Raw genomic sequence first — 27,185 nt, forward strand, 5'->3', positions numbered from 1 at the left:
AGGTCTCACCCTCTCCGGGCCCCGACGCTCTCAGGACACTGCGGCTGCATGCAGACACCAGCCGCCCGAAGGCGACCGGCAGGGCCGACGCCGCCACAGCCGCCGCCATCTTCCCGCAGCCTAGACCGACACCGGAAGCGGAAGAGGCACGAACCTGGTGCGTCGACGCACCGGGCCCGGCCGGGAGCACCGCCCCTCGCGGCAGCCGGAACTCGGCGGCTCGGGACCTCGGCTGCTCCGGGCCCAGGCCGGACTGCGGCCATGGCCTCGGCGGCTGTGGAGAGCTTCGTGACCAAGCAGTTGGACCTGCTGGAGCTCGAGAGGGACGCGGAGGTCGAGGAGCGCAGGTATGGCCGCCGGCCCGGGCCTCGGGGTCGGTCCGGCGGTTCCCCCAGGCCCCCCTACTCTCCCAGCTCAGACCCCGGGCGGACCTCCCTCCTGGGGGCTCGGCCTGACCAGCCTTGGGGTCGGGATTTGCCCTCCTGACTCCTCGAGTCCGGATCGCGGCTGTGAAGGGGCTCGGCCTCCCCCAGAGATAGAAGCCTCTTCACCCCCCGGGGCAGCCCGTTCCGTTTGGGGGACCCTTAGGAAGGGTCTGTTCTCCCCCTGAAGTCCCCCTCTGAACTTTGCCTCGTAGGTCCTGCCTCTCTCCCCAGTTCCATCCCCAAAGTGTTCTCAGCCCTCTTCCGTCATCGTCCCCTCTGTCAGTGTTTGCGCCTGTTCCGTGCCAGGCCCCGAGTGAGATAGAGTCACTGATGGTCCCCTGGCGGCTGGGTTTGAGCGGAAGGGGCAGGTGGGAGCGGAAACAGTTCCCTTCCAGCGTGACAGGTGCTGACCCGTGTGTGCAAGCAAAGTGCTGTGGGAGCAGGAGGGTGGACAGCTGACCCTGGGGAGCCTTAGGTTGAGGCTGGCTTCGTGGAGGAGGTGGTGCCTGAGCACAGCTTGCAGAAAAATAGGGGTTCAGGTGGATGCGGGGGAGGATATTCCTGGAAGAGATGTGGGGAGGAAGGGGAGCCCTGCAGGCGAGGGTGGAGCCCTGAGAAAGCCGGGCTTGTTTTCGTAGGGCTGAAACTTTGAGAGATGACACTGAGGGCTGTAAGAGCACCCCACATACATCAATCCCTTTAAACCTCACGTCAGCTCTGCGGAGTTGGTTACTGTAATTCTCGTTTTATGTCTAAGGAGGCTGAGACAGAGAGGTTAAGTCACGTGCCCCAGGTAACACAGGTCGAGCCAGGATTTGAGTTCGGGCAGGCTGATCCCAGAGTTTGCACTCAACCGTTGTGCTGCCCAAGTGGAGAGGATTTGTTTTAGAGGTTTTTGATCGTGATGGTTAAGAGCGTTTGCAGTCCTGTTGACCTCAGTGGGATCCCAGCTCCATGATTTATGGCTGGGTGACTTTGCAGCCTTAGTTACCTCATCTGTAAAATGAGATCATTCTCACAGCAAACCAGTGAGGTGGGAACACAATGATCTCTTAAGTCAAGTGATCAGCACGGTTCAGAGTACAGAGTAAGCACCCATGGGAAGATAGGCGGGGGCCAGATTGGGAAGGGCCTTGCGGAGAAGATTGTATTATATTCTTGTGCAGAGGATGGGCCTCGGCGCAGTTAAGCAGGTCAGGGAGGTGAATAGATTTTCATCTTAGGGGGATCTGTTGGATATTGCTGCTGGGATTGGCTGGGGAGAACCCAGAGGTAAAGAAGTTAGGAAGCTCAGTTTAGTCCAGAGACGGCCAGTGATGTGGGCTTGAACCAAAGCTGTGGCGGCGAGGAGGAGGCAGGGGTGGATTCTGGGTACAAATGGGAGGGGCCTGGTGGGACTCAGTGACACACAGGACCCAGGACAGAAGGTGAAGATGAGCGAAGGTTCTGTCTTGGGAAACTGGGAGGAGGGCACAGACCGCGCTGGGGCTATGGGGGGGGCAGGTTTGAGAGGGGGCAGGTTTAGAGTTTCCCTGGTCACCCTTAGTGCCTGTGCAGAGATCGCCATCTGTTCTTCCTGCACGGTTGGAAGTAAAAACTGGTAAAATACAAATACTGAAGTCTCAACATTGGGTGTCTCCCAGGTCCTGGCAGGAAAATGTCTCTCTGAAAGAACTCCAGAGCCGAGGCGTCTGCTTGCTGAAGCTCCAGGTATCCAGCCAGCGGACCGGGATGTACGGACGGTTGCTGGTCACCTTTGAGCCCAGGAGATGCATATCTGCAGCTGTGCTTCCCAGTAACAGCTTTACTTCCGGTCTGTGCATTTTTCTCATAGGTGGACATTGAGTATTGCTGTCTGCAGGTGTGGGTTGTAAAGACCAGGTCACATACGACCAGTTGGGGAATAAAGCATTGTAATGGAAAACTCTCACTTAGGAATTCAGCAATTACGAGGCTTTTTGGTAGTTTAGATCAGCGCTGTCCAGACTGGCAGCCACCAGCCACGTGGGGTTATTGAACACTTGAAATAACGGCTAGTGGTTGCTGCTCGTGTAAAATACACATGAGATTTTGAAGATTTAGTACAAAAAATTTAGAATATCGAGTAATTTCTTTGAATACTGATTATGTCTTGAAATGATAATATTTTTCATATATTGGGTTAAGTAAAACATGATTAAATTTACCTGTTTCTTTTGGTTTTTTAGTATGGCTACTAGAAAATGTAAAATTACACAAGATTCTCACATGTCTCTTGAATAGCCCTGGTCCAGATGGTTCAACGTGTGTAGTTGTGTATTCCCAGACCTTCCCTGTGCCAAGGATACTTTGGCTAAACTTGTGGCAGCTCTGCTGGAAAGGAGGGGCAGTTAGAAGAAGCTTCTTAAGCTCACACCTGGGATGCTTGTTTTATTTATTTTTTATTTTTATTTTTTCCTTCGGCCACGCCGCACAGCGTGCGGGATCTTAGTTCCCTGACCAGGGATCGAACCTGTGCCCCCTGCAGTGGAAACGCGGAGTCCTAACCACTGGACCACCAGGGAAATCCCTGGGACGCTTGTTTTTGATCAGACCTGGAGACTGGGGGAGAGCAATTCTGCCGAACGCTGTACTTCCACTAGAAAAGTCTCTCTGCCTTGTTTGGTGGTGACAGAGTTTGTTGGTTTCACATTTCGATTTTCTAGACTCTTGCCCCACAGTCGTTGGAATACGGACGGGCTGGGTTTGGAGACAGATAGGAGGAGGGGAAGCTGCTGGTTTGGAGTCAGATCTTACACTTTGCTGTTAAGTGGCCGAGAGTCAGTCACGTGTCCTCTGAAGAACAGAACCAAGGGGATTACAGTTGAGCTTTCGGCCTCGCCATCAGGATGAGTGGGTGGGACTGAATGTACGTGCAGGGCGTTTGTAAGCTCTGAAAACCAAAGGAATAATATGTGTTCAGTTAGTGAGTGTTGTGGAGTGAACGACCTGAGAGGTTGATGAGTAGCTGATAAACAGGAAGCTAGCTGCTGATGTGAAAAAGGACGGAGCTGAAAACCTGACGTGTTGCCTCAGCTCCTGATCAGACGTAGGTGGGGTTGTTAGTTTCTCGTCTCCTGAAGAGCAGTTTTAAGGCTCTGTAGCTGAGAGATGTGAATTCTGCAATGTGGGACCCTACTCAGGGCGGCCGGTGGGGAAGTCACAGTCGGGACGGGGTCGCCTGCGCTCAGCCTCACGGAGGCCCCCGTGCGCAGAACCGGACCTCGGGCCCAGGGGCGCTGCTGCCACCTGCTCTTCGTCTTTAAAAGTTGGGGCGGGAGACAGAAAAGATTCAAGGTGCAGATGAAACTCATTGGCTGGAAGGAAAGCAGCTAGGACTAAGAATACGCCTCATGCCTGGCTGACGTCTGGCACGTACTCTGACTCGGAATAAATGGCGTGTGAGTGTGTGGGTGGCCCTGGCTGCATCTCAGCGCGGATCCTTGTTTGGTCAGAACTGTCTGTGTTCAAGTGACAGAAACCCCGAGCCAGGTGGGCTGGAGCAGGAGGGGGCCGCATGGGTTGTGATAGCTGGAAGGCGGCTGCAGGGCTCAGAGGAGGTCACCTGGGCTCAGTTCCGCTCCGCGTCTCGGCTCCGCCCTCTCCTGGGTCGGCTTCCTTCTCAGGCGCCAAGTGGTAGCAGCTCCAGCCCTCACGTCCTCTCCAGTTGCTGGTCCAGCTGGGAAGGGTGAGGGCCTCCTTGCAGCTGTCCACCCGAAAGTCTCACCACGTCTCAGGGGCTCTGATTTGGTCCCTTGTCCATCCCCGAGCCAGTCGCTGGCCAGGGGGCACGTGAAGCCCTGATTGGCTCGGGTGTGGGTCGTGTGCTCCGTCCCGGCATCAGGGGGAGCCTCTCAGACTCGCCTGGTGATGGTGAATCACCAAACAGCTGTCGCAGGAGTGGGGCGGCCCAGCTGAGCGGGCAGCAAACCACCCTGTCCCTCCTCCATCAGTCTTCCCTTTCCACCTGGAATGTTCTCCCCCAGGTGAGCCCGTGGCCCCCACTCTTTCCATGGCCCACCCTGCTTCCGGGTCACCCCTCAGAGAGGCCCTTCCCACACACTCTGCAATGGCACCCTCGTCCCTCTCCACCCTCTGCTGCACTTCATCTTTTTTCTCTTTTTTAATACGTTTATTTATTTAATTTGTTTTTGGCTGCATTGGGTCTCCGTTGCTGCGCACAGGCTTTCTCTAGTTGTGGTGAGCGGGGGCTACTCTTCGTCGCGGTGCACGTGCTTCGCATTGCGGTGGCTTCTCTTGTTGTGGAGCACGAGCTCTAGGCGCGCGGGCTTCAGTAGTTGTGGCACGCAGGCTCAGTAGTTGTGGCTCGTGGGCTCTAGAGCACAGGCTCAGTAGTTGTGGCGCCCGGGCTTAGTTGCTCCGCCGCTTGTGGGATCTTCCTGGACCAGGGCTCGAACCCGTGTCGCCTGCATTGGCAGGTGGATTCTTAACCACTGTGCCACCAGGTAAGTCCCTGCACTTCATCTTAACTAAAGCCCTTGGCTCTGACCCCTGGTAGGTTTTTGTATTTGTGCCTCTCCTCCTTAACGTGAGCTCAGGGACCGTGTTTTATTCCTAATATAGACCAGCACACAGAACAGTGCTGGGCACAGAGGAAGACTTTAAATATTTTATTGACTGTCATGTTTGTTTTAAACAGTTCGTTGAGCTGCAGTAAATTTTCACATATGATGTTAGTTAAAAGTATTTTTTTTACTGACTTCATTTCTAATGAAAGTAACAGATACAATGTTTGAAATATGCTGGAATTTGTTATATGAAGTAATTCACGTTTAACTTTGTTCAGCGTTTATGTAACTGGTCTTTGCTTCTGTAGGTGACATAGTGGGTCTGTATGAGGAAGACAGTCAGCTGGCCACTGGGATCCTGACCCGGATCACCCAGAAATTGGTCACCGTGGCCTTTGACGAGTCCCATGATTTCCAGTTGAGTTTGGACCGAGAGCATTCCTACAGGCTGTTAAAACTTGCCAACGACATCACTTATAAGCGACTGAAAAAGTAAGTGTATGTGACTGGAGGTCACATGTGACATTTTCCTTAAACACACCTCACTCCTGCTGGGCAGAAGAGGGCAGGCACAGCCAGTCTGGGGTCGGTCGCGTGCCCCTCATGGGAGACGGCGGGTGGCAGCGTTGCGTGGGGCCTCGGGTGCTGGGTTAATTGCTGGTTTTCACTAAGCTCCTAATTTTCATTTTCTCCTTTGTCAGAACTCTGATTACCCTAAAGAAGTATCATTCTGGCCCCGCGTCCTCGCTCACAGAGGTCCTCTTCGGCGGATCAGACCCCAGCCCTGCCAGTGAGATACGTAAGAGCTTGTGGTTTTCCTTTCCTAGTTGAAATCACCATGGACAGGATCTCGAACAGTGAGACCCTGGGCCATTTTAGCAAGAGTTTGAGAATGTACAGTGAGAAGAAATCTACCTTAGTGTCTTTTTATAAGTTTCTTTGTGTGACTTGCTAGAACTAAGTCTCTTTCCTGTACACGGTGTCAAAGAAGTAGCTCATTCCATTTTTTTTTATGATGTTCTTTCTACCATATCTAAATATTGAATATTTCTGTTTTGAAATGCGAGGGTATTTCTTCTAGCTCAGTGCCCTGTGAGAACAGAGGGTGGCTGCTCATGCTTCTTGCTCGACAGCATTTTTTTATAGTTTGAAAAGTCTCAGTTCTAAGTGCATTTGATTATTTTCTCAGTATCCTTTAAATTGAAGACAGTTTATTTCTAATTGTAAGAGTGCCGTGTATTGGTCATAGAACGTTTGGAAATAAAGAAGCATATAAACAAGGGAAAGAAATCACTCGAAAACCTGCCACTTAGAGTGAGCCTCAGTGATACGTGTGTGTATTCTCCTAGTTGTTTTTCCACCTCCACACAGAACAGTCTGACTTACATACAGACACACGCATGTGCACATGTACACACACACACACACACACACACACCATTCTCACGGTGGTCTGTGCAGTTTCTCATCTCCTTCAGTGTCTTGGAGAAGCTCATTTTGAGAGGAGTTTATCACCTCATCAAGCAGCTGTCTGTCATTGAACCACCCTGTAGATGTTGGACTTGGCCGGTTTTTACAGTATAGCTTCAGTCGTTCTCACACAACTACCACCCCACACCCTTTTCCTGTCAAGCCGGTGCTCATACCCTGGCAGTGTGTTGGCTCTAATAAGCTCAGGGCTGCTTTGTACCTTCTCAGATTCCAAAAGCACTCAACATTTCAATATGATTTTATTTCTGCCGACTGTTTACCGAGAGGCTACTGTGAGCTGGGACGGGAACTAGCATGGTATTTGCTGTGTTTCAAGGAACCCGATGCACCCTGGTTGTAGCCAGCGTCCAGGGGAGGAGGGGACACGCAGGAGCTCTGGGTCGGATGCTCCGTTGCTCTGTCTCCGTCTTACCTCCGGGTCGGCACCCTGTGCCCATGGGGGTCAGCGCGCGCGTCTCTGCTGCGGGCACCGCGGGGCGGAGGCTGCGGGTGCGAGGCTGGGTGCAGCGGCACCTGCTCTCAGAGCATGGCGCTTACGAAGCAGGTCGTCAGAATCGGCCGTGGAAGATTCAGAACAGAAACATGGTCCTGGATCTGCTCATAATTCCTTTTTGTTGTTTGTTTTCATTGTTTTATGGGCGTTTAAAAAGGGACACTATGGTAGAAGTGAATCTGTTCCCAGAAACATTTACTTTGCAAGAAGCTGTTACTCTGGAGCATGAGTTGGCAGACTTTTTCAGTAAAGGGACAGATGGTAAACATTGTAGGCTGTGCCGGCCGGCGCGGCGGCGAGCTGCTGGGGACAGTGTCCCAGGGACCCCTGACTCACCGAGCAGGCGGCAGGCTGTGCTTGGCCTGCGGGCCACAGTCTGCAGATTCCTGGTCCAGGAGAACAAAGCAGGTTGATTTTGCGTTGACTGGCTGACCCCTGGGGAGGGCCGGCTTTCTCCCCGTTACAGCCCGTATTTCTGTCGGCACACGCGGGGTCAGGGGTGGGAAGCGCCGGGTGACGGGGAGCTGGAGCCTCACTGTCGCTTGTTCCGCAGCCCCCCTGACCTTCTACAACGCCACTCTGGACGCCTCCCAGCAGGAAGCAGTCTGGTTCGCGCTGTCCCAGAAGGAACTCGCCATCATCCATGGGCCTCCCGGCACCGGGAAGACCACCACTGTGGTTGAAATCATTCTCCAGGCTGTGAAACAGGGCTCAAAGGTGGGCAGTGGGCACCGTGTCCCCGCCGGCACCCCTCACTCCGGTCTGCTGCGCTCGCAGGTGCCCAGCAGGGCCCCAGCCTGGGCTCCGGGGGACTCGGTGGGCAATGCTCCTGAGTGTTTACTGACCGAGCACTGGGCTGGGCCCTTTTCGGTCTCTGACAGCGCCTGGGGTGTGGGGCCGTGCTTGGGACCGTTGGTCTGGGGTGGTGACGCCTGGGCTACTGTCGACCAGGCCACGGTCCAGGAGCCGTCCGCTCAGCACCCATGCTCTGTGCTCAGGCCCCTGCTGGGCACGCCGGGCGTGCAGGTGACCAGGGACAGTCTGTGCCATTCAGGAGAAGACCCTGCAGCCAGTTACCCGAGACAAAAGTGTCTCGGTTAATCAGGTGGTCTGGTGAATTGGGCAGAGTGCAGGTTGCCGGTTTCCGAGATGTGGAATGTGATATCGTGTATTATTGTTCGCTTAGATTTTTAATGGTTGAGAAAGGATCTTTCATCCTCCTCTGTATCAACACAAGTCATCGTGGATTCTGAGCACATGGAGAGCTTTTTAGAAAACCTTTCTGAGTCATAAACGTTGGATAAGGATAAGAATTAGAGCAATATGGTCCACGTTTGTAGGTTGACATTTCCTGGGTGCTTCTTATGAACGAGGCACCTTTCTCAGTCTTTCCAGTGTTCGCCCCTTTAATCCTCACAGAAGCCCCGGGCGCGGGGACTCTATGGTCTCGGGCCCTGTCCCTCCACAGTGGGTGGCAGAGCCAGGACTCAGACTCGGGCGGCACTCTCCCCAGAGCCTCGGCTCCTGCAGGGAGAGCCATGTTGGTCACAAGGCCACGTCCAATGGTTTCCTGCAAATGACCATCTTGGCAAGACGTTTACCAAGAAAAGCTGGTGAAAGATGACTTACTGGTAGGGAGCAGATTTGATGGTTTAATTGGGTGCCTCTGTTTCAGGAAACAATGAAACAGGAGACACGAGTGTTCACGCTTTGGTGCAAACCGCCTTTGGCCACCTGGATGGGGTGGGGACTCTCCTCTCCGCCTCCCCTTACCGCTCCGCCCCCTCCTAAGAGCCAGACTGCAGTTCTGGAAGCAAGATTGAGCCCGTTCAGAAAGGTTTTTTCTCATTCCGCTTTGTCAGATGATAAAGTGACTTGATGGGTGATGAGACGGGTGTCCCGGCCCTGATTATCTCAGGGCACTTTGAGGCCTTTCCTTCCAGGTGCCGGGCATCCTTTCTGGTCCTTTGGAGCCTAACAGGTTCTTAAGACCCGAGGTCTAGTATCCAGATGTTGTGTCGGTTTGCAGTAACACATGTCCTGCAGACTGTCTGCATCCGTCCTTACAGCCGGACGTTTACACTGTAACGTTACTGGTTGCTCACATTCCACCCTCCTCTCTTTAACTTTCGGACTTCCCATTTGCTTAATGTAAACTTAAGTGATTTCGTTAGAAAAGAAATCACCAAGCCCGAGTTTGCGCTGTGCTTCCCCAGGTCCTGTGCTGCGCCCCCTCTAACATCGCCGTGGACAACCTAGTGGAGCAGCTGGCGCAGTGGAAGCAGAGGCTCCTGCGCCTCGGGCACCCCGCACGGCTCCTGGAGTCCGTGCAGCAGCACTCCCTGGACGCGGTCTTGGCGCGGGGTGACGGCACCCGGATTGTGGCTGACGTCAGGAGGGACATCGACCAGGTCTTGGTGAGCAGCTCTCAGCCGGTGTCCGCCCTGCGTGTGGTGTCATGATCTGCAGTCTTTGCCGGGAGTGCGCTGTATCCTGTTCTTGCTTTTCTCTGGCCTTTGCCGATTCATGTACTTATCGCGAACGTTGGGACCGCCCATTTTTGGTAGAGACCTGTGCTCAGCACTGAACAGGGACTCACCTGTCTTCAAGATAGTTTCATGAAGAGGCGAGCAATTGTCTTGCAGAAAATATTCCTCTTAAGGGTTCCCTGTGTCTGGCATGTTGGGTGGATGATATCGAGCAGCAGAAAAAAAGCCTGAAAATAAAAATTCTGAAAATATGTGTCCTCCCTAAATTTCTAGTCCATTAATATAAAACATGGTGTGACCCTTGTGAACGAGAGCTAGGTAGGTGATAGGTCAGTTTGAGATGGAGTTTTCTCGTGCAGTTCAGAACTTTCGAGCTCTTTGGTTCTCTAGTTTACACGTCTGCCCCGGTTCCTTTAGTCGCGTGTCCTGCCCTGTATTTGCTCACCGCCAGCCCATCTCACTGCCTCACATTTCTCTCCTCGTGTCCAGGGCTGGTGCGAAGACTCAGCCTTCCCCACGGACCTGTGGGATAGTGGGAAGCCCAGGGGCGGAGACCAGGACACATGCATGTTACTCAAGGTTAAAGGCGCTGTAGGAATTTGCAGTGATGTGATTCGCGCCGTCACACATGTGGATGATTTCATTTTCTTTTTTTTATAATTTTATTTATTTATTTATTTATTATTTATTTATTTTTGGCTGTGTTGGGTCTTCATTACTGCGCGCAGGCTTTCTCTAGTTGCGGCAAGCGGGGGCTACTCTTCGTTGCGGTGCATGGGCTCCTCATTGCGGTGGCTTCTCTCGTTGCGGAGCACGGGCTCTAGGCACACGGGCTTCAGTAGTTGTGGCTCGTGGGCTCAGTAGTTGTGGCTCGCGGGCTCAGTAGTTGCGGCTCGCAGGCTCTAGAGTGCAGGCTTCAGTAGTTGTGGCGCATGGGCTTAGTTGCTCCGCGGCATGTGGGATCTTCCCGGACCAGGGCTCGAACCCATGTCCCCTGCATTGGCAGGCGGATTCTTAACCACTGCGCCACCACGGAAGCCCGATATCATTTTCTTGTTCCTTTTTAAATCCATGCTTTTTGGGACCTCCCTGGTGGCGCAGTGGTTAAGAATCCGCCTGCCAATGCAGGGGACACGGGTTCGAGCCGTGGTCTGGGAAGATCCCACATGCCAGAGAGCAACTAAGCCCGTGCGCCACAGCTACTGAGCCCGCTCTCTAGAGCCCGGGAGCCACAACTACTGAAGTCCGTGAGCGACAACTCTTGAAGCCCGTGTGCCACAACTACTGAGCCTGCGCTCTAGAGCCCACGGGCCACCACTACTGAGCCCGCGAGCCACAACTGCTGAAGCCCGCGTACCTAGAGCCTATGCTCTGCAGCAAGAGAAGCCACCATAATGAGAAGCCCGCGCACCGCAACAAAGAGTAGTCCCCACTCGCCGCAACTAGAGAAAGCCCACACGCAGCAACGAAGACCCAATGCAGCCAAAAAAAAAAAATCCATGCTTTTCAGAGTTCTCTTCTCTGTAAGTTAGACCTCCCTCCTGTCATTCCGGCTAAAACCCCTTCTCCAAAGCAGAAATCACAGATAACAAAGGGGTTAAATGTCTTTTGTGTGTGGAAGTAAGTCAGGGTCTAGGTAGACATTTTGGGGGCTGAAGAAAATATTTTACTCTCTTGACAAGTGTGGAATAGTGAGAGAAACTCAGCTTCTCTCTGTATAAACTACTAAAACCCAAATCCTGGCACGAGCAGGTGCTTTTTCTTCCCCAGGCGTATGTCTGATGACTGTGCAGGGCAGGGCTGGGCTCCCACCCCTGGGCTCCGCTGAGCTTACGGTTCTTGGAGGACCTACACTCTCCCTTCCTCCCTCTCCCTGTGGAGGTGACAGTGGCTCTCAGGCCAGTCAGGATGTCACCTGTGTGGATCTGTTGCTCCTTCAAGAAAGACTTTTGACTTTTTAGTGCCTTTGAAGGGACTTACGGAAGTGGACCAATTGATGATAAATAAAAGCATTTTGTGAATTAAAAGGAGCTAAAATAAGTGCAAAGTCGAGCCAGAATTATGATGTTTTCTTTGCTTTTCTTTACAGGCAAAAAGCAAGAAGACCCAGGATAAGAGAGAGAAAAGTAATTTTCGAAATGAAATCAAGCTGTTAAGGAAGGAGCTGAAGGAGAGGGAGGAAGCAGCCATGCTGGAGAGCCTGGTGGCGGCCAACGTGGTCCTCGCGACAAACACAGGTGAGGGCACGGGCCTCCACCCCGTGTGGCCTCGAAGAGGGCTGGGAGTATGCCCTCTTCCTTGGGTTTCTGGAAGAGTTTGGTAGAATTGTCTTTAAAATTGGGTAGCATACACCAATTCCATCCCTTCGGGGCCTGGAGTTTTCTCTGTAGGGAGGTTTCTTCTTTTTTTTTTTGGCCACGCTGCACGCTGGCGGGATTTTAGTTCCCCAACCAGGGACTGAACCCGGGCCACGGCAGTGGAAGTGCCGAGTCCTAACCACTGAACTGCCAGGGAACTCCCTGTAGGGAGGTTTTTAACTGCAAATTCAACTTCTTTAATTGATACAGGATATTCAGGGTGTCTCTTCTTGAGTGAGCTTGTGTCTTTCAAGGAATTTGCCCATTTAATCTAGGTTGTTCAATTCCTAGGCATAAAGTTGTTCATAATAACCCCTTATCATTTAAAAAATGTCTGTAGCATCAGTAACAATGTCACCTCTTTTGTTCCTGATGTTGGTCATTTGTATCCTCTCTTTTTTCCCTGATCTTCTGGCAAGAGGGTTATTAATTTATTGATCACCTCAAAGCACCGGCTTTTGGTATCACCAGTTTTCTCTGTTATTTTTCTGTTTTCTGTTTCATTGATCTCGGCATTGGTTCCTATTATTTCCCTCTTCCCGCTCACTTGGGTCTAGTTTGCTCTTCAATTTCTGTTTTCTTCAGCTGGAAGCGGAGGTCATTGATTTGTATTGATTTGAGACCTGTTGTCTTTTATACTATAGGCACTTAGTGTTATAAATGTTTCCCCATGTACTGTTTTCACGACATCCCATAAATTCAGATGTATTGTGTTTTCATTTTCATTCATTGTGAAATACTGTCTCATTTCTCTTTTAATTTCTGTTTTTGACACGTGATGATTTAGAAGTGTGTCATTTTCTTTCCAAATATTTGGAGGTTTTCCAGATAGCTTCCTATCATTGATTTCTAATTTAATTCCATGTGGACAGAGGACATACTATGTACGACTTGGATCGTTTCATTGAGACTTATCTTATAGTCCAGAATGTGGTCTCTGTGAATGTTCCACGTACCCTGGAAAAGAATGGGCTGTCTGGTTTGGTTGAAGTGTTTTATAATGGTTGATAACTGTCGTTCAAGTCTGTATCTTACTGATTTTCTGTCTATGTGTCCTATCAGCGAGCGAGGGGTGTTGAAATCATCCGTAACTACACATTCGTTTATTTCTCCTTGGAGTTCTGTCAATGTTTGCCCTATGTCCTTTGTAGCTCTTTTACTAGGGGCGTAAATGTCATGTTTTCTTTATTAATTAACCAATTTATCATTATGAAATGACCTTCTTTATCCCTAGTATGTTCTTTTTTTGAAATCTACTTTGGTATAAAGATAGCCACTTCAGCTGGAGACCACATTTAGCTGCTTTAGGCCTTTCTAACATGGCCACTTGGTTCTTAAAAGCCAGCAAGTGAGAGAGTCTTGTAGCAGGATGGGTTATAGTCTTCCGTAATGCTACCGTGACATGACACCCCATCACCTTTGCTATATTCCTTTGGCTAGAAGCAAGGCACGGGTCTGGCCCACACTTAAGGGGAGGGTATTACACGGAGTGTGAATACCGGGAGGCCAGGGTCAAGGAGGGGGTTGCCTTAGGGTCTGTCTGACACAGCCTCTCGTGGGGGCTACTCTAAGGGACAGAGTCCAGGTTCTGATTGACTTTGTAATTATTGTTTCGCCCAGTTGCCTTTTAAATCAGATAGGACAAAAACAGAATTACAAAAATGCTTTCATACTGTCTTTTGTTCTTACCTATGTAGTTGCCTTTATTGGTGCTCTTTGCTTCTTTGTGTGGATTTGAGTTACTGTCTAGGGTTCTTCATGTCACCCTGAAGGGGACTCCCTTTAGTATTTCTTGAAGGGCAGGTCTCAGCTTCTCTTTACCTGGGAATATCTTTTTTCTTCTCTGTTTTTGAGTGACTGTTTTTAGAGGTAGGGTTCTTGGTTGACAGCCTTTTCCTTTTAGTTGTTTGAATGTGTCACCCCTTGCCTCTCGGCCTCTATGGTTTCTGCTGAGAAGGCAGAGTTAGTCTTACTGAGGATCCCTTGTATGTGACAGGTTGTTTCTCTCCTGCTGTTCCTTCTTTGTCTTTCGGCAGCTTGACTGTGGTAAAAGTCTCGGTGTGCTCCCTTTGGGTTAACCACGTGGAGTTTGTTGAGTCCCCTAGATGTGTGCCTTGTTTTTCATCAGATTTGGGAAGTTTTCAGCCATTATTTTTTCCAATATTCTTTTGGCCCCTTTCTTGCTCTCCTTTTCTTCTAGGGCTCCTATTATGCATACGTTGGTGTACTTGACGGTCTTCAAGGTGCTGGTCATGGAATTCATTCTTTATTCTTTCTGTTCCTCAGACTGAATAATTCAGTTGGCCTGTTTCCTGATTCTTCTGCCTTTTCAGATCTGCTGTTTAGCCCTTCCAGTGAATAACAGTTATTGTACTTTTCAACTGCAGACTTTTTTTTTTTTTTAATAATTTCTGTGTCTTTATCGATAGTCTCTATTTGGCGGGGCGTCATTCTCAGACATCCCTCGCCTTCACCTCCTGTGGGCGCAGAGCCCCAAGGTGAGCCAGAGGTGAGTGCGTAGGGCCTCCTCTGGTCTTTCCCGAGTGTGCACACAGCCCTTACACGAGTGTGGCTTCTCGATTCCCGGCCACGTGTCGGAGCTTTCAAAGCCCACGGACGTCTCACTCCCCAGGTTTTCCTTCAAAGCTCTGGTCATCCTGCTTTGCGCCAGCTGTTATCCACGGCCTCTGAGAGCACTCGTGTGCAATGGTGGCCTCTGGTTGTTTCCCGCTGACACCCCCTGGGGAAGGGCTGTTTGCACAGGGCGAGCTCCAAGTCAGGTCAGAAAAAGACAGTCTTGCGAGTGGGACCTTCCAGGGAACCAGCAGCACGTCTGACAGTGACAGTTCTCTGGGGGTGGGGCTTCGAAGGAGTTCTGTCCCCAGTGGGGCAGGCTGCTGCTTTTCCCTGTGACCGCAGGCCATTGGTTTCAGGGCCAGCACAGAGCTGGGAGCGGTGCCTGTGTGCAGGAATGCCACAGAGCCCGCTCTTCTTGCCCAGAGTTAGTCAGTTTTCGGAGCAGACACTCCTGGATTGCTGTAAGCTTTGGATTGATTTCTGGAGTTCTGAAACAGTCGCTTCTGACAGCTTTGCCAGTGTTCTCGTTGCTTTAGCGGTGGAGGGAGTTTCCAGAGGCCCTTAGTCAGCCGATTCTGCTCACATTCTTCTCTGACTGACTTTAATGCAGCACCCGCTGGAAATCACAGCCGCCCCTCCGTGCAAGGTCAGCATGTGGCCTTTTAGGTCCCTCCTGCTTAGACTGGGGAACGGGAGTGAGATTCCTAGAAGCACTTCCCTTTGCAACGTGAAATCACAGCCATAATCCAGGCACAGCTCTTAGCTATCCAAAGCCCCGTCCCAATTCTGCCTTCTCTGCAGACAGACTCCCTAACCATCTCTGAAAAGTTGGGCTCAGGAAATTTATCAAGATGTAGGTCTTAGTCATAAGATAATATACATCTTAACGTAATTAACCTAGGGGAAAAGGGCAAGAACTCACATTTGTAGCATTTGTTAAAGCCTATCATCTTGTGGCAGGCACTTGATATATATTATTTAATATGTGTGCTACGTGTTTATATATGTATTTGGACAACCGATGTTGTTACTTGACACATCCGTGCTCTGTTAGTATGTGGTATGTGTAACGGTCCGTGAGATGCAGGTGTTGTCCACGTCTGTAGATGAGGAGCTGGGGTCGGGTGGCTTGCCCAAGGCCTCGCCGCTGTTTGTGAGCGTGGGCATGGGCCCCGGGTCTCGCCCGCACTGGACCTTGTTCCACTGTTCGGCTCTGGGTTCCACGGAGGAGGCACTGGTGCGGTGGTTCTGTGTTGCTGGTACTTGGGGGTTTTTCCCTGGGTGAACGCCCAGCAGTTCATTGTTCTGTGTGTTCAAGAGAACACCTAAGAAGAGAATTAACTAAATTCTAAATTCAGAAAGTGATACAGAAATGCTATTTAGAATTAAGACAGCCTTCCAAGGATTTGGGGTCCCAGCCCCAAAGGGCTGATTGATTTTGGTGAATGGAACGTTGGAGTGGCCCATGGCCAGGGGCGCACTGCTTCACACTTACACGTGGAGTGGGCTGGAACCGTGAGCTCCGGAACGTCCTTCCCAGGTTTTATTCCCAGGTGCAAGCATATTACACGAGCCTTAATACAAGACTAGATGATGAAACAGTGGCTTGTTGGTGGCTCTTTTGGGGTGACTGCAGCTAGGATGACACAGCCGGTGCATCCTGTAAAGGCTTACGGTTCTGATTTCGACCAGGTGCCTCTTCGGACGGTCCCCTGAAGCTGCTGCCAGACGACCACTTCGACATGGTGGTCATTGACGAGTGTGCCCAGGCCCTGGAGGCCAGCTGCTGGATCCCCCTGCTGAAGGCCAGGAAATGCGTCCTGGCCGGAGACCACAAACAGCTGCCCCCCACCATCATCTCTCACAAGTAAGGCCCCTCCGCCCCTCAGCTGCCACCCACTTCTCTATCCCTCGAAGCCCAGCCCAGAAGCCCCGGGCTCACCCGGAGGCCCTGGAGGTGCTGGGAAGCCTGGCCGATGTGCTGACTTAAGGATGTGCGGTGGGCAGGTGGCTCCCTGGGCACCTGAGCCCCCACTTCGGCGGAGGGAAAAGCCTGGGGTCCCCCTGATCGGAGGCGTGGTTTCAGTTACACCGCACAGAGGAAGTAGGGTCTCAAGATGTATGACTCACAGATCCCAGAAGAGGGGACGCGGCCAGTGGGGGAGGGGCAGCCGTCCAGCCCAGGTCACTAGAGAGCGGCTGGCAGACCTGTCGTTTATAAGCTGGTGGGGGCCGAGGCCACTGGCTTTTCCCAGGCTTCACTGTCAGGGGTGGTTGTAAAAGGCGCCCCGGGTGAAGCAGAGCGGGAGCGGGAGCCCTGAGCTCGGGTCCTTCCTGGGCGTGCGGGCTCTGGCATGAGCGGGATGGTCACGCTGTGAGGCCGCCCGGGCAGCAGCTCCGACAGCAGTGGTGTTTCTCATCCCGCCGGGGGTGCCGTCCTCCGTGCGCTCCTGCACTTGCTCGTTTAGACGGCAGCTCGGTCAGACGTGTGCTCCCTGAGGTCGCGGGTCGAGTGGTGTCCATCCTTGCGGCCCCAGAACCGGGCGCGTGCTCAGTCCCTGCCTGTCGAGTTGACGTCCTCTAACGGGGCGGCAGGTGGAGGTGCGCGTTCGCGCGGGGTCCCGGGGGAGAGCTGGTCCCCTGGGTGGCCGCGTGACTGACTCTGGCTGATGGGCCCTCATCTGCAGGCACGTCCTTCCACTGAGGGCGCGAGGGGCGGCTCCGGGGACCGCGCTCCTGCCGCTGTAGAGACGCAGCAGTCAGTCCCTGGTGGTGTGACTGCTTCCTGGGTGCCTGCTGCCGCCACCGGGCCTCTTCACCCCGTCCGCAGACCCCCCAGGGCTCCGGCCACGCTGGCCCCTCCGTCCCTCCTCCCCGGGTGTCAGGGGTCCCGCCGTCCTTCATTCACTTCTCTGTCATCCCCGTCGACGGCTCGCCCGCCTGGCTTTCTCAGCCCTCGGCACTCCTGGCGGTGGTGTGCGTCGGTCCATCGTTTACTTCCCAGCGGCAGTGGGAGGCCTGTGAGGCCTGGAGACAAGGCCTGGCTCTTGGCGTCCCTGAGCAAACTGGCCTCTTCCGGGCCAGCTCCCACACCCAGGTCCAGGGGCGGCTCCCGGAGGCTGAGGCCCCCGCGAGATCAGGAGATCTCGGCCCTCTCCCTGCTGCTGCTGTTGGAGACGAGGGTCTCCTCCAGTCCATGTGAGGGAGGCCGTCGGTGGAGCTCACAGAAGGGGGGTGGGGACCCCGGAGTTGAGGAGTGTGCAGGTCAGGGTCCCCCAGGAAGGGGCGTCTGGCCGGGGGCTTCAGAGTGAGGGCGCAGAGCATGGGGTGAATAAAGTGGGAGACGGGGGAACGTGGTTTGGAAGATGGTCCTGGTGGGAGCGGGCGTGCGCGTGGGGACGGGCTCGGACGCTCTCCAGAAGCGGGGCCTCGGGGGCGTCGATTCAGCGGCTGGTTCCGGAGGAGGCCCGGGGGTCCTGGGAAGCGGGTCTCTGGGTGGACGGTGTGCCCTTGGGGAGGGGGCACCGTATGGTGTGTGTGGAGAAAGTAGGGTGATTTGGGGGGAAATCTGTCTGGGGGGTCGTGCTGGGTGTTTCTGGGTTTGTGTTTGGGGCTGGTAGTCACTTCACCCCTCCTGTCCTTGGCGCTGCTTTTAGTAGGTACCTTTATCAAACAGCATCAACTGCAGAGGTGTGGTCAGTCGCGGAAGGAGGACGGATGCCTGGAGTCACCCTGGGCGCGCTCCCTCGGTGGTTAGGGGAGGCTTTGGAGCCCGGCGGCCTGGCCGGGTCCTGGCTCTGCGGCTCACTGGCTGGGCGGCCTCGGGCTGGTCTCGCTCTCCTCGTGTGGAACATGGGAAGCGTACCAGTAACCGGCTCAGGCTTTGTGAGGATGAGGCGAGTTAATCGGTGTAAAGTGTCGAGAGCGGTGCCTGGTGCGTGGGAGGCACCCAGCAGCCGTCAGCTACTCCTCTTGTTAGTAGTGGACTCCTCACGGCCGGAGTGTGTTGGAATTTTTAAAAGCTTGTCTGTGTTAGTTCCCTTTAGCTGCTGTAACAAATTACCACGAACTCAAGCAACAGGGGTTTATTATCTTACAGTTCTGGAGGTCCAAAACCAGTCACTGTGGCTTGAGATCAAGGTGTGGGCGGGGCTGGTTCCTTCCGGAGGCTCCGGGGAGAATCGGTGCCTTTGCCTCTCCCAGCTTCTGGAGCCACCGGCCTTCCTTACCTTGTGACCCCGCCTCCGTCTTCAAAGCCGGCTCGGCAGCATCTTCGTGGCTTTCTTGTCACATCGCCTTCTCTGATGCTGACCCTCTGCCTCCCTCTAAGAAGACCCCTGTGATGACGTGGGCCCTCCCGGATGACCCGGGATCCTCTCCCACCTCTGCTCCTCCCCTTTGTCACCGAGGTCACACGCTTGCAGGTCCTGGGATTAGGATGTGGGCACCTCTGAGGGGCCGCACCCTTAGTTCTAGGTCAGAAGTGGGGCGTGGGTTGCGTGCTGAGGTTTGAGGACTGCTTTCCTCCCCGGCCCCTGGTTTCGGCGGGACTCAGGACTCAGGCCCTCCTTCCTTGTTCTCCCCTTGGGGCAGGGCCGCACAGGCGGGGCTGTCGCTGAGCCTGATGGAGCGGCTGGCGGAAGGGCATGGCGCCAGGTCGGTACGGATGCTGAGTGTGCAGTACCGCATGCACCAGGCCATCGCGCGCTGGGCCTCGGAGGCCCTGTACCAGGGACAGCTCACGACCCACCCTTCCGTGGCCGGGCACCTCCTGCGGTGAGTGACTCCGCTACACCCCCGTCCCCTGTGTCACCTGAACCATGTTCCATAAAGATCTGAGAGTGGAAGTGGCCTCTGAGACTGGATTTCTGCATTTCGCCCTGGAGAGCTGGGTCGGGCTCCTGCAGTCTGAGGTCCCTCGCTCTCTGCACCGTCCGCTGTCCTGTCGGGGCAGGGGGGCGGGCTGGGGGAGAAGGGCAGCGGGGCTCCTGTTTCTGGGACCCCAGCGCCGCTCTGTCACCGGGGCCTCGTGTGTTCAGTCTCACCTGTGTGCAGGGACCTCCCGGGGGTGGCTGCCACGGAGGAGACGGGTGTCCCGCTGCTGCTGGTGGACACGGCCGGCTGCGGGCTGTTTGAGCTGGAGGACGAGGATGAGCAATCGAAAGGGAACCCCGGTGAGCCCGCCTGCAAAGCGCCAGCCTTTCTGCTTAAAAAGACCCCGAGCTGCGCTTTGAAAACAGAAGCCCCTCTCAGTTGCCCATGTCACAGAGGAGCCGGGCGAAGGGAGGGGGAGGAGGTGAGGGCACGTTGCTCGCTGGGGAGGTGGTCCTGAGCCAGACGCCCTGGGAGGTCGAGTTCTCGACGGGCGGGCGGCCCCGAGTCAAGGGAGCGGGTGGGCCCAGGCCGCGTCCTGTGTCCTCGTTCAGAACCGAGTGGCCCGGCGCCGCCTGGCTTGGCCTTGGGACGCGACCCTGGCTCACTCAGGGCTGCCAGTCAGTGGGACGCACGGCCGTTCTTCCGCTGCAAGAGGAGGCTCCCGTCAGCTGCGGGTCCTGTGCTGTTTGCCGGGCCTGGTGGCCCCTCTGCCCCAGGTTGTTGGCTCGCAGGAGTCAGGCCCAGTGTGAGAGCAGCCTGTCGGCACAGACGGAAAAGCACTTAAAAAACAGGTGTGCAAGGCGTGCCCTGCCTCGTGCTGAAGAGTCGCCCATTTCCCTCCAGGTGAAGTGCGCCTCGTCAGCCTGCACGTCCAGGCGCTGGTGGACGCCGGTGTCCAGGCCGGCGACATTGCCATCATCACGCCATACAACCTGCAGGTGTGGGGCTCCGCTGTCTCTGTGTGTGTCGGGCAACTCGCCGCCCCAGAGGGGCCAGAGGGAGAGGGCGATTTATGGGCTCTTGGGACGAAAGCTCCAGGGTGGAACTGACCACATCCTGACTGGATCCAGGGCTCAAATGACCTCAGCAATGGCCTCCGTCCACCTGTCCGTGTTTTCCCCCTGCCATGCTGTCCCCTGCCCCATCCTGGGCTCTCGCCTGGTTTGCTGTGTCGGCTGCGTTTTCAGGCCTGCCCTCGGGGGCCAGGCAGCCTCAGCCCGACGTCATCCTTCCAAGGTGGTCCTGGGGGCCGCCTGTCTCCTTATGGCACTTCCCACGGGAGTCTCAGCTTTGAGTCTTATTGGTCCGGCTCAGGTTGTCCCGTCCCTGAGCCGCTGGCCATGGCCGGATGCCGGGTCCTTGCCCCTCCCGGGGTCGGCCTTCCGGCTCACGGGACACCACGGGGCTGGCGCGGCTCCGGAGGCTGCCCGAAGGAAGGTCGGGGGCGCGGCTGTCGCCTGGAGAAGGCCGTGGGTCGGGACCAGCAGACACAACAGACGTCTGCTGCCTTCTCTTGGGCTTTTTTGCCGTTTCCCCTCTCAGTGCCTCTGTGCTCGTGAAGCAAAGCCTGCCTGCTTTGGTAGGAAAGACGTACCTGCTTCAAAGCATTGTGAGGCCCGCAGATCAGTTGCCGTCCCGGTTTGGAGGCGTCACACGTGGGGATGTCTGAGCCAAGCGAGATGGTGGCACGCACGTCAGCGCTGGGGTGTGGGTCACAGCTGCCACGTTTGTGTGCTGTCTTATCTGTTGTGCGCACGCCCGCGGAAAGAGCGGTTCTCGGAAGCCTTCTCCCCGAGGCTCCTGCGGGGCCTCCCTGGGGCCTGGCAGCTCTGCAGGGCCAGGCCTCCGCCGGGCTGAACGGCAGCGTGTCCAGGCCGCCCCGACCTGGGCTGTGATGTGTGGCCTCGCTTGGTGTTTCAGGTGGACCTGCTCAGAGAGAGCCTCACGCACAGGCACCCGGAGCTCGAGATTAAGTCCGTTGACGGCTTCCAGGGCCGAGAGAAGGAGGCTGTGATCCTGTCCTTCGTCAGATCCAACAGGAAAGGTGCGGAGCTGGGAATTCCCTGGTGGTCCAATGGTTAGGACTCGGCGCTTTCACTGCCCAGGGCCCAGGGTCGATCCCTGGTCGGGGAACTAGGGTCCCACAAGCCGAGCGGGGTGGCTGGGGAGGCCGGGACGCTGCTGCAGAGGGGGTCCCGAGAGCCCAGAGCTTGTCTCCTGGCCTGTAGGCCAGTTTAGCCTCCGGGCATGGCTTCTGCGGCCAGGGCTTGTGGATGTTCCATCTGGTAAGAAAATTGTACCTAGAAACAGTTGTTAGTTAACGGGCTCTGTGAGTCGTTTCCAGTACGAGGTTGGCAGCAGATAAGAGGGGGGGATAAGCTGAGGCGGGGGAAGAACACACTGGAATGTCCCTGGCGCTTTCCCTCGTGTGTCGGCCGCAGCTGCAGCCCTGGGCTGTGTCCTGGGTCTGGGCTTAGGGAGAGGACTTTGTACCGACTTGGGAATGAGCGGCAGTCTGGTAGCAGCCAAAGCCCCAGGTGGGACCTCAGGACCGTCCTAGATGGCGGCTGGGGGCCGAGGGGTGGGTGCTGAGCGACGGGGCCCCTGGCTGCGGGGGTGGACGGAGCCACGTGGTTCTTCTCGGGTGATGGCGCTGATGGGGGGAGGCCTGCCTTCCTAACCCTTAGTCTCTGCTCCCCGCGCCCCCCGGCTCGTGTGCAGGTGAGGTTGGCTTCCTTGCCGAGAACCGGCGCATCAATGTGGCCGTCACCCGCGCCCGGCGCCACGTGGCCATTGTCTGCGATTCCCACACCGTCAACAGCCACGCCTTCCTGAAGACCCTGGTGGACTACTTCACGGAGCACGGGGAGGTGCGCACAGCCTTTGAGTACCTCGACGACATCGTCCCTGAGAACTACTCCCGTGAGGGTGCCCAGGGCCCTGGCCAGGCTGGCGCGAAGCCCCGCGGCTCTGCCACGACGGCCAGGAGGGCTCCCGGGAGCAGGCGGCCCACGGGGGCCGCGCTGGGTCGGAAGAAGCCGGGCACGGCGCCTTTGTCCTCCGAGGCCCAGCCTCAGCCCAGCCTCAATGGAGGCGGCCGGGAGGGAGCCAGGAGAAGAGAAGGCGCAGAGCAATTCAGGGCCGTGATAATGGAGTTCGTGGCCAGTGAGAAGACACAGCTAGAGTTCCCTGCCTCCCTGGATTCGCAAGACAGGATGTGGGTCCATCAGATCGCGGAAGAGTATGGGCTGAGGCACGAAAGTGCCGGGGAGGGGAAGGAACGGTTCATCACCGTGAGCAAGAGGGTCCCACCGGCCCCTGCGGCTCCAGCACCCCCGGCAGGGCCTGGCAGCAAAGCCCCTCTGTGTCCAGAGCCCCCCAGCCCTGTGCAGACAGAGCCCCCCATCGGGGAGCAGAGCAGCCAGGGCCAGCCGGACCTGAAGGCGCTGCACCTGGAGAGACTGCAGAGGGCGGGTAGCCAGCAGGAGCCGCGGGCCACGGGCTCCGGGCCGCGGAAATTAGCAGAAAAGAAAAAGAAGAAAGAAGCAGAAGGTAAGCTGGTCGACTCGCGAGAACATGGGCGTGGTGTCCCCTTTACTGGGGAGTTTGCCCCACCGCAGACCCACCTGCCACCCTCGAAAGAATCAGGAACCCCTTCCCGGTGGTGCCCCTGCCCTGATCCTGCACTTTGTGCCGGGTTTCAGTCGGTGTGGTCTGAGTTCCCTGAGGGCCGTGCTAGTCACAGTGGCCTCTGTGTGCCCGGGGCCTCGCCTAGGGCCTGGCAGGTAGGGAGCCCTCAGAGCTTCTGCTGCAGGTGAAGGGCCCGGAGGAGCAGCCGGCGTGGGCCCGGGGCCCCTGGGAACGGAGGAGCAGCCGCAGCGCCCTGCCGCGGCAATGGCGCTCCTTCCACGGGCTCGCGGGGTCCCAGGCAGGGCCGCGCACTCCGCTGTCGCATCCCGGGCTGTGCTGGCCCTCTGCTGGGGCGCCCAGGGCCTGTTTACTCTGCACCCCCGTCCCGTACTGAGATTGAAGGTCCAGGGTCTGGATTTTCTGGAGACGCCTCGGTGAGCTCTGTTACAGCCGCTTCCCTCTTGGCAAGACCGCGAAGCCGGTCCCGTTCCCCGTATCCCTTGATGCCTGTATGCAAAGCTGCACGAGCATAATTCTCAGCTTTCAAAGCCAGCCTTCCTGCGTCTGAGGGTCCGTCTGAACTCGCTCCATGACATTTAGTGAGCGACCTCTGTGTGCCAAGCTTTGCGCTAGTGAGCAAGACAGACGCCACCTCCGCCCTGTGGGAGCGGACACTCTGATGCGGGAAGGAGATGCTTCACTCCTGTTTAAACCCCACTGAGAACATGTAACTGCCATGGAGGACGGGGGCCAGGAAGGCATGACCGGAGGACCTGGCCTTCCTTCCAGAGGAAGGTGTGGGGCGTGGCCACTGGAGGACCGAGCGCCCTGGGGAGACATCACCCCATTTCAGGGGTGCTGGCACTGCTCGGGGTTTGAACTGCTTGAACGCTTCTTCAAGCAGCCAGAATTATGGTGTAATTTCAGAATTACGACCATATTATAATTGTGTCTCTTTTCCTCTTCTGAGCGTTTTCCTACAACTTTAAAAGATTTTCACACACCTGGTTACGAACGTTAAGGTTTCGTTAACCCTGGCCGGTGAACGTGCAGTAGTTCATCTGACCATTACCCTGGAGGCATGGTAGTTTGGGTTTTTTTGTACTTAACGAGGTAAGGAACATTCTCACATTTAAATGTTTTTCTGGATTTGAGAGGATGAACTTTGTGCAGGCCTGCTCCTGCACTGCCAGCCCTTTCTGGAAACTCATGCCTTCGCTGCCTGGTGTGACTGGTCGTCGGTTCGGTGAGGGACCCAGCTCGATGGTGCGTCTGCTCACCCGCTGTGGCCCCGAAAGCAGGAGGCGCAGCTGCTCGGTGGGGCAGCCGTGGGCCCGGCGGGAGAGTTCCGGTCCGACTTCTTTCTCCTTGCCTGTTCGGGTGACGCCTTTCTCCCCTCAGGACCCATGACCATAGATCTGCCCGCCGGGGAGGACTTTGACGCCCTGGTCTCGGCTGCCATCAAGGCTGACAACACTTGCGGCCTCGCCAAGTGCACAGCCAGCGTCGTAACCCTGGGCCAGCTCTGTCTGCACTGCGGCCGCCGTTACTGCCTCGGCCACCACCTGCCCGAGGTACGCGGGCCCTCGGGCTCGGGCAGTGGGGAGGGCGGCAGGGCTTTGTCTCCAGGGCGCAGATCCTGGGTGTATGCACCCCATGCAGACTGTGGGCCTGTGCGTGTGTGTGTCACCCACATACAGACTGTGGGCCTGTGCGTGTGTGTGTGTGTCACCCACATACTGTGGGCCTGTGTGTGTGTGTGTGACCCACATACAAACTGTGGACCTGTGCGTGTGTGTGTGTGTCACCCACATACAGACTGTGGGCCCGTGCCTGTGTGTGTGTGTGACCCACATACAGACTGTGGGCCTGTGCCTGTGTGTGTGTGTGACCCACATATAAACTTTGGACCTGTGCGTGTGTGTGTCATCCACATACAAACTGTGGGTCTGTGCGTGTGTCACCGCCAAGCAGATAGATATCACCCTGCCAGGGAGGTGTGGGAGCTGGCGCTGCACTGGCATCTGCTCGGAGGAGGGTCTGGGCAGGGCTGCAGGAAGGGTTTTGGGCTCTAGCTGCCAGCCCTGCCAGGGTGTGGACCCTGCCCGCCCCCCACCCCCGGGAGCCCGTAGGTGAGGGTCCATGTGTGGGAAGGATAGGGAGCCCCTCCGAGGTTGGTGCTGGGGCTTCATGACCCCCCGAGCTCTGCGATGGCAGAACTGGGGGCCTCTTCCCCCGCGCCCGGCGCAGCACCGCCTCTTGTTCCCCCAGATCCACGGCTGCGGGGAGAGGGCTCGCGCCCACGCGCGGCAGAGGATTAGCCGGGAAGGGGTCCTCTACGCCGGCAGCGGGACCAAGGACAGGTCCCTGGACCCTGCCAAGAGGGCGCAGCTGCAGAGGAGGCTGGACGAGAAGCTGGACCAGCTGACCGGCCGGCGGAGGGGCAAGAGGAAGGAGACGGGGAAGTGAGGCCGGGAACCCCACCGCCTGCACCACCTCTGTGTCTGAAGCTGTGGCCGCCGGTGAGCGGGGCTGCCCCCGGCGTGTTTCCGTCCCCGGCGGCAGCTCCTGGCGACAGTGCTGCAGGCAGAGCCACGCCGTCTCCCCGGTGACGGGTGAGGGGGCTGCGGGAGCACCGGGCGGTTAGCTGCTCTGACGCGGTGGGTCGCGGTGGAGAGGCCGGGGGCACAGCTAGGGCCAGTGGCCGCTTCTCAGGGCTGCTGTAGGGAAGGCCCTGGAGTGCTGCGTCCCCTTCCTCACTCCCGGCCCAGGCCATTCCCCGAGATCCCGCCCTCGGAATCATGGGCTGCTGCTTCCAGCGTCGGGAAGGTTCTGTTCCCTCGGACACCTGCCTGGGCCTCAAACTCCATAAAAGTGATGTCCCCGCCGTCCAGGGCTGGCCAGCGTTCAGCCCGTCAGGTGAGAGAGGGCGCACAGGTGACGTCTCGGAGCTGGCACTTCTCCTGCGTGCCCGTATGCATGACTCGCCCCTCGTTGGGGCTGTGACTCACCGAGGCCGTCTTCTGTCTGTCCCCTCGTGGCTGCGGTGGCCCCAGCCTGACCTGACAGCTCTGGCCGTTCTGCTGCTGTGCAGGCCCTCGGTCAGGCCCAGGTGTGGTTCACGAAGGCTCCCTGGCCGGCGCCTGCCCGTCCTCGGCGCCGTTCCCGGTGACGGTCTTGGGAAAGAGCCACCCCAGAGTGCCGGCGCTGCTGACCCCTGCAGACCCAGAGCCCCCGGAGGTGTCCTCCTGGGTCCCTCGTTGAAGAGAACCCCAGGTGGATGTATTCTTTTATCTGCAGAGTTTTATGTGTTTCAAAGGGATATAAGTGATTTAAAAACTAAATAAAAATATGTGCACGCGGTCCACAGTATGTGTGTTATGTGTCTCCGATGGTCGTTCTTCCCCTCTTTGCTCAAAGCGTCACTTTCCGAAGTGGTTGAGAACCGGTGAGCGCAGGACACTTGGGGCCTTGGTGGGGAGGTGGGCGCCGGCCACGCGTGGCAGCTCTTGTCCTGGGGACAAACGACAAGGGGGAGAAAACGTACCTGTTCTGCTTGATTTTCTACCAACTGGAACGAAAGTTTCAAGTTGGCAGGTGTAGCAGTGTGAACTGGAGAGGAAAACACAGGGTCCGGCTCGAAGGAAGGACAGCGCTGAGGATGGCGCTTTGCCTAGAGCCGCCACTGGAGAAGAGGCCGGGCCTGCACGGGGCCTCCGGGCGTCGGTCTGGCTCCTTCCCTGTCACCTACTGCGCCCTCCCGCCCCCGTCGTCATTCCCATCCCCGGGGCCCTCAGAGCCACTGGTGTTCAGGTGTCTGGGTTTTTGGCTTCAGTCTCCCTCTGGAGCTCCCCGCAGATGCCATTTATCCAGCTTCTTGAGCCACTGGTGTTCAGGTGTCTGGGTTTTTGGCCTCAGTCTCCCTCTGGAGCTCCCCGCAGATGCCATTTATCCAGCTTCTTGATGGAGCCGGTCCTCCCCACCAGGCCCACACGCTTGACCACCCTGCGTTTGCCAGTGCTGGGCCCCGCCCCCCGCCTGGCGGCCCTCTCTGTGCCCCCTCTCATGGGGACGCCCCACCCCTGCCCAGGCCCGACACCCACTCTGCACCACGGCCCCTCCTCCTCCCCCTTCCGTGGACGCCTTCCTCGCTCGCTCCCATGAAGTGGCTGTAGGACTGAATTTTTCAGGAAGAGGAAGGAGTGGGGACCCGGGTGCATTGTGTCTTTAAGTGCCACACACGGTCTGGTGATGATTCATGTCAGCGCAGAGGGCACTGCCTCGTGTAGAGCCGCAGTTCC

The 27,185-nt window shown here is 56.4% G+C and overlaps 1 protein-coding gene across 1 annotated transcript; it reads left to right on the plus strand.

Annotated features, from left to right (window-relative positions):
* The first annotated feature begins 10 nt into the window (after window positions 1-10).
* Window positions 11-26,249, plus strand: IGHMBP2 (immunoglobulin mu DNA binding protein 2). Its single transcript, XM_036860364.1, has 15 exons — window positions 11-347; window positions 2,069-2,238; window positions 5,281-5,464; window positions 5,674-5,771; window positions 7,510-7,673; window positions 9,173-9,373; window positions 11,535-11,682; window positions 16,072-16,246; window positions 18,973-19,155; window positions 19,435-19,553; window positions 20,098-20,192; window positions 21,175-21,298; window positions 21,976-22,806; window positions 24,286-24,458; window positions 25,156-26,249. Exons 1-15 carry the CDS (start codon window positions 49-51, stop codon window positions 25,351-25,353), a joined length of 3,162 nt encoding a protein of 1,053 aa, XP_036716259.1. The 5' UTR covers window positions 11-48; the 3' UTR covers window positions 25,354-26,249.
* The last annotated feature ends 936 nt before the right edge of the window (window positions 26,250-27,185 follow it).

Source organism: Balaenoptera musculus, chromosome 8, assembly GCF_009873245.2.
Source record: "Balaenoptera musculus isolate JJ_BM4_2016_0621 chromosome 8, mBalMus1.pri.v3, whole genome shotgun sequence".
In the NCBI taxonomy this organism is placed as follows: Eukaryota; Metazoa; Chordata; class Mammalia; order Artiodactyla; family Balaenopteridae; genus Balaenoptera; species Balaenoptera musculus.